The 12,423-nt window shown below is 40.5% G+C and overlaps 1 protein-coding gene across 1 annotated transcript in view; it reads left to right on the top strand.

Annotated features, from left to right (window-relative positions):
• Nucleotides 1–11,872, top strand: part of LOC145413180 (peroxisomal sarcosine oxidase-like) — a 56,178-nt gene extending 44,306 nt beyond the window's left edge. Inside the window, exons 6-10 of the mRNA XM_080282906.1 lie at nucleotides 1,637–1,758; nucleotides 1,968–2,313; nucleotides 6,529–6,669; nucleotides 6,852–6,927; nucleotides 11,732–11,872. Of these exons, the coding sequence (XP_080139032.1) occupies nucleotides 1,637–1,758; nucleotides 1,968–2,313; nucleotides 6,529–6,669; nucleotides 6,852–6,927; nucleotides 11,732–11,871 (825 nt within the window). The 3' untranslated portion in view covers nucleotide 11,872. The remainder of the gene's footprint in view (nucleotides 1–1,636; nucleotides 1,759–1,967; nucleotides 2,314–6,528; nucleotides 6,670–6,851; nucleotides 6,928–11,731) is intronic.
• The last annotated feature ends 551 nt before the right edge of the window (nucleotides 11,873–12,423 follow it).

Raw genomic sequence — 12,423 nt, 5'->3', positions numbered from 1 at the left:
ATGTACACAAGGATATTAATATTATATTGTGCTTTCTTGGGTAATTGCCATCGCTGGATTCTTCTCTTCATTGCTGAATTTGAGCGCCTCGAGAACTGCCTTGAATGGGTAGTTAAGAGTAGGCTATTGATTTTTATATACAACTCTTACATACCTCAAAATATGTTATTTTCTATGATAATATTCCATCGAAAATCATCGCTCACCATCCCATAACCACCATCTTATCTGTCAGTACTAAGTGCGCTTTGACGGGGATGGTTACATTGACATTTCGGAGAAACTGCAATACGGGGGATCACTCGAATCATCTAGCAGTATGTTGCATGCACGTTAACAAAAATTTGTGAAAAGGTCTATTTTCCAACCATCAATTTCATGATAACAATTTATGATAGGTTATTTTGCTTTATCCAAGTGTATTTTTTTGTTAATTCATACGTTTTTACAACGAAATTTTGTGAAGCTTACGTTCTTGCTTTGTGGGATCCTAGAATTGCAGTTCCCCCGAATGCTCTAATATCGAAGCAAACTTGAGGTATGCCAAGTCAGGGGTCTGTGATACCGGCGATGTTTTTGATCTCATATTTGTCCATAAGATGCCTGCCTTACTGTTAAAACAACTTACGATCATAGAATAATATGTACTTTAATATATTATCAACCAATAAAGCTTATCTTCTTTGTTATTGTGTTAAGATTGATTATAAGGAATCCAGATGTTAATGCGAGTTAATTTTGTATTAAACATAATTCTGTTCTCTAATTCATTAAAGTTTAAATGCACAAACCGACATACCGATAGTAATTACTTGCATATTACTGATGCGCAGACTACCCCTCTCAAAGCTAGTTGTGTATATTTCACAGAAATTAATACTCTGACAGCAAGGATTTGCACATTTCGTCAGTGTTTTTATGGATGATGATGATGATGATGATGATGATGATTATTATTATTAATCTCCACCTACTACGTAGATGGAGACTATTGTTCTTGCTGGTATTATTTTTATTCTTGCCTTAGAGTCTTACAACGATTCCAGGAGAACCGGAAACTGCACAAGGAATCTGAAGGGCCCAGGTTGTGTGTCCTGCCATGGGCCATTGCTGATAGGAAAAAATAATTTAAATATCCCCAGTGGGCCAAGGCCATTTTAAGAAACAGTTGCAGACACGTACGTTCTTCGATACCTTTGTCAGATCCTTTGTTGATGTTACAAAAGAAGTTACCAGAGGGTCTTCAGATCTTGTTTATGTTACACATACCTTACCACATCGCAAAGTTTTCTCATATTGCGGAAAGGGGAGTTGGAGCTTGGCAGCCCTGGAGTACACATCTTTCCCAGCACTCTTCTGGTCTAGCCTACTACCTATTGAAGGGGGCATAACAGAACGACCATACCTGCATTACCGATCAAGGGGACTGAGGTTTACTTCAATTGCAGGGCAGGGGATGGGTTCGTCAAGTGCCAGGACTCTGGCGCTGATGTATTCATGCACTGCCAACCTGCAGTTGTGCCAAGTCCATGGCCTCTGTGATGATTTCCTGGGGATGGGAAGGTGGTGGAGTTTGACATCTTTGGACCTGCTAGGGGTCCTGAGTCCAGAGATGTTACCAGGCTGAGGGGTGCAGCCACGCTGGGTTCCACCCATGTGTGGACATCAGGCCAGGGTTCCTGAAATTCCTGGAGATGTTAGGACCATTGCTGAGATGTGCATCGCGATGGAAATGGCTTTCTGTGGGGGTGACAAGGGGTATTGCACATTCTTCTCCCCAAGATTTTTTAGGAGAATGGGCTGCCTCACCTTGTCATTCCCGAGTACTTTGCCCGTGACGTGCGTCGTGCATCTCATTGTTGTCGAGAGTGTAAGACCCGACTGCCACAGCCTTTCACTTCCCAACCCTGGAAGAGGCAATGGCTGGGCATCCTTCTGGATTGACACACCTGCCTGTCTTTGGATAGTGGCCTGGCCTTGGACCAGACCATGGCCAAGGCTGACGACCCTACTGGCGATCACCACCAGTTGCCAGCGATTGAAAAGGGGCAGGACTCTTCCGACTTCACCTCTATGGCCGAGGCTGCATCGACCAACTCCTCGGCTGAGGTGGGCGTCGTGGAGTCCTCCCCTCCTCCAGCTGTGGAGGGCAGTCCATTTCGCCCCCTGCTGAAGGCCTCTGCAGTTTGGCTCGATGTGCCTGTTTACAAACACCTCCTGACTCTTAGTGCCCACACTCGGTCATACCAACTTGAAGAATCAACCTACAAGGCCCTCTACGATCTTCTCTGGGCAGATGGCCTGGGTGAGGCCGTTCCATCTAGCCTGATTCAGGGGAGAGACGGTACATCTTGCTGATCTGCAAGCCTTTTATTTCATGCTACCTGAGCACCTGGGTCCCTGAATCAGCTGCCTTGTCTTCTGCCTTTTATAATTGTTGTTTCCAGCCTTTGTATTTCTATTTGGCCTAATGCCCCTAACAGTGGACAATGGCCATAAAGCCTCAATCCAAAAAAAGAAATATTATAGCTACTTAATAAAAATATGTAACTATGTATTATTATTCCGGCCTCAGAGCCTCCCGACGATTCCAGGAGAACCGGAGACTGTGCAGACAATCTGAAGGGCCCAGGTTATGTGTTCGGGCATGGACCGTTGCTGAAAGAAAAAAAAAAAATCCAAATTTCCCCAATGGGGTCACGAAACAGTAGGTGAAGACTAGTGATTGTCTGTAGGACAGCTGCAGAGTTATTTTTGTTATTATTGTTATTATTGTTATTATTATTACTATCATCATCATCATCGTCGTCGTCGTCATCGTCGTCACCTTTTACAGAGGTGGAGACTGTTGTTTTTGCTGGTAGTATTATTATTCCGGCCTCAGAGTCTTGCGACGATTCCAAGAGAACTGGAGACTGTGTGAGGAATTTTAAGGGCCCAAGTTATGTGTCCTGGCATGAACCACTGCGGACAGAAAACAAAATCCAAATCTTTTATGCACAGTGGAAGGGCATGTTAGAATGTGTCACATCAGTATTTTGAACGAGATAAGTTGGCCGTGTCTACTGGAGATTTCACTGGGACCTGTGAAAGGAATATGAATTATCCAGGTTATGTGTCCAGAAGTGGAGAAAGCAGTAAAACAGTTAAAGAATAATAAGGCACCAGGGGAGGATGGTTTATTTCCGGAAATGTTTAAAGTGGAGGGGGATAGATTAATAATGATCTTGACCAAGCTGTTCAATAAGATATGGGTGACGGGGTTACTACCATCAGTTTGGAAGAATGGTGTAATTGTTAAAGTTCCGAAGAAGGGAGACCTGAGTGAATGTGGTAATTGGAGGGGAATCTCTTTGTCACCGATAGCTTTGAAAGTTTTCAGTAGAGTGTTGTTAAATAGGTTGGAGCCGGTGGTTGAGGGTATTCTGAGGGATGAACAGGCTGGTTTTAGAAAGGGCCGTGGTTGCAATGATCAGATCTTTATAGTTAGGCATTTGATGCAGCAAGTTAATGAAATGAGAGTACCGTTAAGTCTTTGTTTTGTTGATTTTGAAAAGGCTTTTGATAGTGTTTCGAGAGAGACTATGGGGAAGATCATGAGACATTATGGAATACCAGAGGAGTTTGTGAGGGTCATTATGAACATGCATGAGGACACATTTTGTAAAGTGATGGTTGATGGTTGTCTGAGTGATTCGTTTGAAGTCAAGTCCGGAGTAATTCAAGGTGGTGTTCTATCGCCTTTACTATTTATATTGGTCATTGATTACATTATGAAACGCGTTGGAACAGAAACCGGTGCAGGTATACTTTGGGGAGAGAACAGGAAACTTTTGGATTTAGATTATGCAGATGATATAGTTTTGATTTGTGATGGACCAAAAGAGATGCAGAGAGTGTTGGACTGTTTGGTGAGTTAAGGTCGCAAGGTGGGTTTGGTTATTAATTGTGGAAAAACTGAAATAATCAATATGAATATGGAAAATGCGCAGGAATGTGTAATTGGAGGTATGGTTGTAAAGCAAGTTGATAGGTTTAAATATTTAGGTACTTATTTAGCCAAGGATGGTTCTTTGAACTTTGAATTCGAGGAAAGGTTAAAGAAGGCTAATCAGGCAATGGGAATGCTTAAAAATATTTGGAATAATAACAATTTCTCTGTGCATACAAAAATCAAACTTTATAAGGTAATGGTTAGGAGTATCTTAATTTATGGACACGAGTCTTGGTACAGCACAGTGACTATGGAAAATAAATTCTTGGTGTTTGAAAACAAAGCACTTAGAAGAATATTAGGAGTTAAGTGGTGGGAAAGGATACCAAATAGTAGAATTAGAGAAATAACGGGAGTGCAGCCGGTCGATGAATATGTTAGGTTCTCACGATGGAAGTTGCTAGGACATGTGTACAGGAGACAGGGAATAGTACGAGGTACACCAGGGTGGGTGGCACTTGGTAGGAGAGGTAGAGGAAGGCCAAAAGAGACGTGGGTGAGGACAATGAGACGGGAAGCTGGAGATGAGTGTTGGGGAGATCTTGAGGAGTTAGCACAAGATAGGATGTGGTGGTGTGAGTTCATCGAGGCCCTATGCATCCCCGAGGGTGCCACAGGAAATGATTGATTGATTGATTGATGTGTCCAGGTATGAGAATTTACTGATAGAAAAAAAAAAAATCCAAATCTCTCCAATAGGGTGAAGGTCATTGTAAGGAACAGTTGATGATGACTCGTGACTGTCCATAGGACAGCTACAGTGTTCTAGCTATTATTGTTATTTTTGTTGTTTGTTATTTATTCAGCAATATTTACATTTCACAATATCAGATATAATATTTGACATTCTTCACTTAATTTAAAGGTTTAGTAATTTATTGCTAACAAAAATTTTTATTTTACGGATGTGATCCCATGCACATGTGTCTAGAACAATAGCATCCACACCAAAACAATTCACACAAAGTTCCTTGTTCTTCAGGCATTAATACCTCAATGCACCCCATTAGACTGAGATCATGTTTAAGTGAATACGTGCCCTACGTAGTAATGTTTTATTTGCCAATTACTTTCTTATATGACATGCATCACATCTCTAGAGGCCTTGCAGGATTGTAAATATTAAGTAGTCTGAGTAGACGCAAACGACAACAAGAATACAGCACTCAGAGACTGCATACTCCGCCATAGCCTATGCCAGACAACTCATCACCACAAAAATGTTATCAACATTCCTTGACCCATAACCCACATATCCACAAGATTCTAATGAAATACATCAATAACTTTTTAGGTATTTTGTACAAACAAAAAACACTCCTGAGCAGGGACTCGAACTCAGATCACCACCAAAATATAATCCACTTTTTTCCTGGTCGATGGTCTACTTATTCATAAAGTTTCGCTGAAATTCATCTATAACTTTTAGTGACATCTTGTGAAAAAACAAATAAAAACAGGGGTGAATACATAATCTCCTCTAACTCCGTTGACGGAGATTATTAATTCGAGCTTCCTAGATTTCATTGTCCATCGATTTTTCCTTTCCTGTGTTGTCCCAGCTACACATTTCAGTGATCATATTCCCCGGTGAAAACGTAACAACACTGTGAATTTAGTAGTGCACCACCACTGTACCCCGTGGCTGGCATGACAACTTATGAATACAGTTCCTCAGTAATTGATTCCTCTTTCTATACAAAACAGGCGTATGATAAAAGCAAGAACTATAGGTTTTCAGGGTTCCTGCTGCCCAACCAATCTCGTATTTCGCTGTGCACAATCTGTTGATGAGGTATCTCTGTAACTGGAACAACACCTGTGGTGATGCTATCTTTACAAACACAAAACTGGCATATTCTTAAGCTTCTAGATCCCGACAGTCTCTCATATCACAGCTTGTTGATGCCATGCCTCACCAACCGGACCAAGTTTAGTTTGTTGCATTGCATATGCAACAGACATTTGTTAAAAACTAATGCCGCACCCTTTCTTGCACACAAACTCATCCGCCCCCTCCCCTCTCCCTCACAGACCCATCAGAACCAAGTCCTTCTTCTTTGAAAATAATGGCTTTCCCCATGCAAGTTTAGTCGACATGACTCTCAGGAACTTCTTCTATACCCTCCCTGCGTTGGATTCAAAAGGACTGTTAAAGGTAGGTATCTATTGCCATGAAATTTCTAGGGAATGTTTTGGGCCAGCTTCCCACGTTTAGTGGTTCGTCTGTGACACACTTCCGGAGGGCCGGATTGAAATTCATAAACAAAATTTTTTCTCTCTCTCTGGGGAGCGCGGTGCACAGTGGTAGCGCGCTGGACTCGTAATCGGGGGATTGCGAGTTCGAGCCTCGCCCGGGCTGCCGTGCTGGGAGTGGTAGCTCGCTCCTGTTACCCTAGCGGGGCTATATAGTCCAATACAGGGCTTAGCTCGGGGGAACTCCATTTCTCCCATTTTTTTTTTTTTTCTCTCTCTCTCTCTCTCTCTCTCTCTCTCTGAATCTGTCCACGTATTTTTCTTTGTCTCTCCCAAAGGTTGGGTACCATATAGGAGAAAAGGTGAGCCCAGGTTCAGAAGTGGATGACCTGTCGGATGTACGGGATCGAGTCAGGTCCTACGTTATCAAGCGGATGCCCCTTCTGCAGCAAGAGAGAGAAGAGGACTGCTGGTATATGGTCAGTTGGGCATAGGGAAGAGGGAAAACAGAAGGCACTAGCTCAGTAATAATAAAAAAAAAAAATAAAAAAAATAGGAGTCGATGATGATAGCTGCGCGGACGATGTGAAATTGTTTAAAATATTGATAGTAGTACTGATGATGATGAAAATAATGATACCAAAATGATGTCAAATTACAGGAAACGCCAGACATGGAGTTCGTTCTTGACCGTCATCCAAAGCACCCAAATATCATGTACGCTTCTGGACTCTCGGGTAAGTGGTGGTGGTGGTGGAAATGTAGTTGTAACAGTGGTAATGGTAGATGATGGTAGTGGTGATAATAATAATGGTAGAGATGGTGATAATGGTGATGGCCGATGCTATGTTCCTTATGGTAAATAATATAGGTAGGTGCGGTAGTAAACATTTGACAATACAGCAAATCTTCAAACGGAAACATTGCAAATGATCCCGTGGAAAAGCTGATTTGCTTGTCAGTATGTTTACCAGAAATTCTGTCGTAGATGACATGAGTCAGAACGTTCCTATACAACTGTAGAACTTGACACTCCCGAAATTGCTCCACTGAAGATACAGACTAGACATATAAAATCATCCCAAAATAGTTTACCAACCAACAAAGCTTGAGGTAACACATGGAATTCCTTCCATAGTTAGAAAGTGTTTCTCATAACAGAATTAGACTGTGCATAGGTACTTTTGCAATCTTTAATTAATTCAAAGAAGCCTACATCCACCAAATTCCAAAAAAAGGAGGTTCGTCTGATCCTTCTGATTACAGGTCCATAGCTATCACATCCTCTTCTGATACAATATATGAGAATGTCTTTAATAAAAACTTTGTTAAACATCTTGACTTGAAAAACTTAATTTGTGCCATCAGTATGATTTCCGTTACCAAAAATCCACTCGATATGCTCACTCTTATTAATCACGCAATCCATCAGTGAACTGAGCAACATGGAGAAACCCATACAGTACAGTAGTCCTTGATATTTTTAAAGCTTTTGACAAAGTATGGCACCATTCCCTGTTATCCAAACTCCCTTGCCACTGCCTGTCATCTTTTGTCCCACTGATCTTGTATCCATGTAACAGAAAGGGATGATGTATATTCCAGTTTCCACTCAATGCCGGCGTGCCATAAGAATCTGTCCTGGCTCCAACCCTTTTCCTCATTGAGATTAATGATCTCTTGTCTGTCAACCACAATCGCACTCACTTATATGCAGTCGACTCAACACTTCACAGTTCATTTACTCTTAACCATCCATTCAGAAACTTTAGTATCTCTAACACCCAACTCTGCAAAGCAGTATCAGTAAATTAAGAATTCCCTAAGATCACTGAATGAGAACAAAATAATGCTGTCTCATTTAATGCTAAGAAAATCAAATATATCCTGTTTTGTCGTAAGATATTGCCTCATTCCTTTACCACCTTCAGTGAAACCAACATTCCTATATCACAAAGTAATGACATTTTTTTATGCTTCGCTTAAAATACCCTCAGTTGGAACTCCCATGTTAGATCACTTGCTAACCTCTCTCGGAAAAACTTGGATTATTGTACTGTACATAGTCTGTACCCTATTCACTGATGAACAGTTAGCTATAATTTACACGAGTCATGTGTGCTTTCAGGTCGAATATTACTCATCCTTGTGGACTGGATGTAAAGATGTTGAACTGAAACAACTGGAAAAAATTCAGACAATAACTGTTAGAATAATTACCCTGCACTTTGAAATGAAATATCTCCCCTACAAGTAAGACGGAAAATTTTACGGATAATTTTACGGCAGTTGTTAGATGAAGTTGCATCCATTTTGCCACATCTACACGCCTTCTCCGTTTTACAACGGCATAGGCTATGGCAGCACTTGTGATTTTACTGTCAGACTGCCATACTGCAGAACATCTGCCTGTCAGAATTCCATTATTCGTCGATCGACTTCTCTTTGGAACTTGCTTCCGCAGATTAGTCCCCCCAAACTTCAACTTACAGCAGTTCAAGGTCATGTATTAGAGGTACTTTTCATGTATAGATGACACATGTAATCTGGTGTATGGATATAATTTGTATTCTCACTTTGTGCTTACTCCCTCCGTTCATCATCTGTAAAAAAAAAAAAAAGTGTTAGTGGCTGTGATGGCGATTATTAAGAGAGTTGTGTTGTGTATGTGGCAGTGGATAGAAGCGTATAGGAAGCACAAATAACGAGAGGCCACTTGGCCTTTAACAAGGTTTTTTGTAGGGGAAAAATAATTTACAGAACATCTAATCAACATTTGTGAGAAAGGGTGAAGGGGAAGGTTCTTCCTCAGCGACCACACCCTCCGGCAAAGTAGCAGGGGGAGAAAAGGTATCAATCCAAGTAGTACACGTAGGTATGGTGGGGGACTGTAATGGTAGTTATGATCATATCTGTATAGTGGTGGTTGTACTGGGTGAGATGCAGTTCAGCTAAAGCTGAAAAAAATGAGCCACATCCACAATTTAATTAGTCGTGGTTGCACCAAGTTCGGTAAAATTTGTGTATGGTGTTGGAAAGTATCCGTTGGTTACTGGTCCGTCGAGTTTTTCTAAACTTGATCATTAACTGAACTGAGAAAGGGCTGGGATCTTCGTCAGGTTACGACAAACATGCTGTAGATGTTGCAGCGGTGGTAGTGGTGGTGATCGCTGAGGTTGTGCAGGTAGACAGTGATGGTGGAAGTATTTATGGTGGCAGCAGTGATTGTGCTAATTAATCAGTACAGATTACTGTTACCACTACCAGGCAGTTTTATAATCTGGGCTCCACTTCTTGTACTGAGTATGTACTGAACTTAACTCCTCTACTAATGACTCTCTTTATGGTATTCAGGCTGCCTCCGAAACATCTTGTATGGCTCAAGAAGAAGCTGTCCTGACTGTAGAGCTTTTAAAAAATCCTCAAACATTATACTGTGATGGCAGTTCTGCTAAATTATTGCACGCACCAGAAGATTTGTTAAAGTCCAGGAAGAACACACAATAGAAGGGTTAAGCCTGTTTATTAGTTCGCTACACTCATTAACCCTTTTCATAACGAGACAATTACTGGAGTAACAACGTCATCTAATTGTAACCACAGCCTGAGTAAGACAGTTTAGTTGCAGCAAGATTAAAGCAAAGCCACCCCATGGTATTTATGGAATTGGTGAATCGTTCCAAAGTAATTGAAAAAGTCATGTATTCTCGTTGGAATAGGAAGCTCCCAAACACCCGCTCTGAATTTATTATTTTGATTTTTAGACCTTATTGTCGTCGTCTGTGATGCTAAAATAATTTTGATATCGCCATCTTTTGCACAGATAACCAACCATATCCAAAAATGAATCTTTAAGGATAATGTGCTACGGAACTTCCATAACCGACGAGAATATGTGTCAAAGAATGATCTCCCGAGGCCTGAAAAAGTTATCTCATGGTAGTAAGAATAAAGCAAAAAGGTTTCCTCATACTGAAGTGGTTTATGTAAATGTTCTAACGCTACACATGGACCACCTGAGCGCGCGCGTGCTCAGAAAGTCTAATGATTCTAGACACTTAGAGCAACTTAGCCAGAATCTGCTTTATTTCAGTGTTTATTAAGGAAAAAAATCGCACAAGAGGCTCTTCTATTCATCTGAAAGGCAAGCAAAATTTGATGAAGGAGAAAAGTAGAAGTGGTTTTCCATGGCCAACCCAGGAGGAAACCACTTGCATGAGAGTGCTTGAGCAATAAAAATGAGCTGTGACAAGCTCTAGTCAACCACTCCTACGCCCAGCCTCGCTGGGGCCGTGCACGCCCCCTCAGTTCAAAAGTCTTTTCCTCCCATTCTCTTTATTCAGAGCAAGACAAACTATCAGCCCTTACTGCTAATTCAGATCACTAGCAAGTTTTCATTAAACAATCTTTCTCTTTCATCAGTCTCTGAAACTTTTATGAGTGAAAAATAGATGAGGTCTTTGTAAAGTTTTCATGTGGAAAGAGCACCAAGTTTTCGTTTTTTGTTTTGTTTTGTTTTTGTTTTTTGTTTTTTTTGCCTCTACTCACAGCACTGTATGTCAGACCATTAGCAAACTCAGTTTTACCATTGTTCATGACTACCTGATCAAGACTCATGCCCTGGCTTTTGTGAATTGAAATCGCATGTGAAGCAGCTAATGGCAGCATTACTTTCACACAGACCTTGCTCATGAACCTAGTTTTTGTAACTAGAACAATAGGCACACATTTCTGGAATTCGTTCAGATAACCTGGACTAGTATACTGAAGAACATGAACAATAACTATACTAGGCAAATTAGGAGACAAAGCTGGAGAACTTTGCTGCTGATGAAAAATACTGTGGAAATTTTCTTTACCTTTTCCAACGTAATGTGAGTGTTCGCGCTTCATTATAAATATCATGCAGTGAGGAGGTTAATGGGGTGTTTTTTGTCCCTCCATTAGAAAAATGTGTAAATAAAGTTATAATAATATAGTTCTAGAAAAACTAAAACAAAAAGATGCCATCGAAATGAAAAGATGTCATCCAAATCACAAAATAGGAGTGCAGTATTTAATGATTCACAATTTGACACCTAATTGATTTCATTTTGGCTACCTCCACAGTCCCTTTACCTCATTAGAGTGTAGGAAAGTTAAGCCAACCTTAGTCGAGATCATTTAAGGCATAGGAGACCACCCTACGTCCCTGAAAGCAGTTACGTGATAAAAAAAAAAAAAAAAACAGCCACTTCTTAGATTCAAACCACAGAGGATAACGGACAGTTTTTCCAACCCAAGACTCATACACCTTGCTGCGGAGGTCTTCTTAAAGCTGAACGAAACCATTTGGATATAACAAGAGTACATGTGTTTGTCATCAGACTGAAAAGAATTAACACGAGTGAAGAATTATACCAACATTTGGAAATGTATGTAACTGACAAGAATATATTCAAGCTGAGCCGAATCTTTTTCTAAATGTAGTTTTAATTATCTGCTTCAACTGTTCAGGACATTTCTGTTTTAAAGACAATAATATGCTGGTTCTACGTACAGGCTCAGGGTTTAAGGCTGCCCCCACCATCGGCCACATCCTGGCGTGTGAGGTGATGGGAAGACACCATGGCTTTGACATGACACCATTCAGAGCCAACAGGTTCACCACCACACAGGCATCTATCAAGAGTAAAATGTAAGACCAAGAAAATACAGTAAGGTAATACGCTAAACCTAACAATGCACATGGATGACTAAAAACTGGTAATTTCTATAAACCTTACATGGAATGGTGTCTGAAGTAAAAGGTATAATTCGAGTGCATGGGAATAAAGCAATGCCTCTTGTAACACAGCTAAACTCTTACAGGTCACAAAAAAAAAAAAAAAAAAAAATTAATGTCTGTATTTATCTATCACCAGACTATAATATGGTACCTACTGAGTGGCTTTCCGTTCTTTTTGGGTTAAGTGTGGATTATTACCAATATCCTCTTGAATCCAGAGCCTTGTCTTATTCTTGAATCTTCCTAATACATATATTACATTAAACAATGTCGCCTTATACTGAAGAGATTAATGAAGGCTATACGTAATTAAGTTCGAAACATCAATCCAAAGATAAATAAAATCGTCTGGAGATCACAAGAAACAACTAATATATACCTCATTGGATTCAAAGGGTTAAAAATATTCTCCTCAGCTAAGTAAAATCACATTCAAGGCTGGAAAAAGAACAGAAAATCATTTTAT

The sequence above is a fragment of the Coenobita brevimanus genome, chromosome 95 (genome assembly GCF_032717465.1).
Source record: "Coenobita brevimanus isolate Jiangsu-jjx chromosome 95, ASM3271746v2, whole genome shotgun sequence".
In the NCBI taxonomy this organism is placed as follows: Eukaryota; Metazoa; Arthropoda; class Malacostraca; order Decapoda; family Coenobitidae; genus Coenobita; species Coenobita brevimanus.
This window is presented reverse-complemented; position numbering and strand designations above follow the sequence as displayed.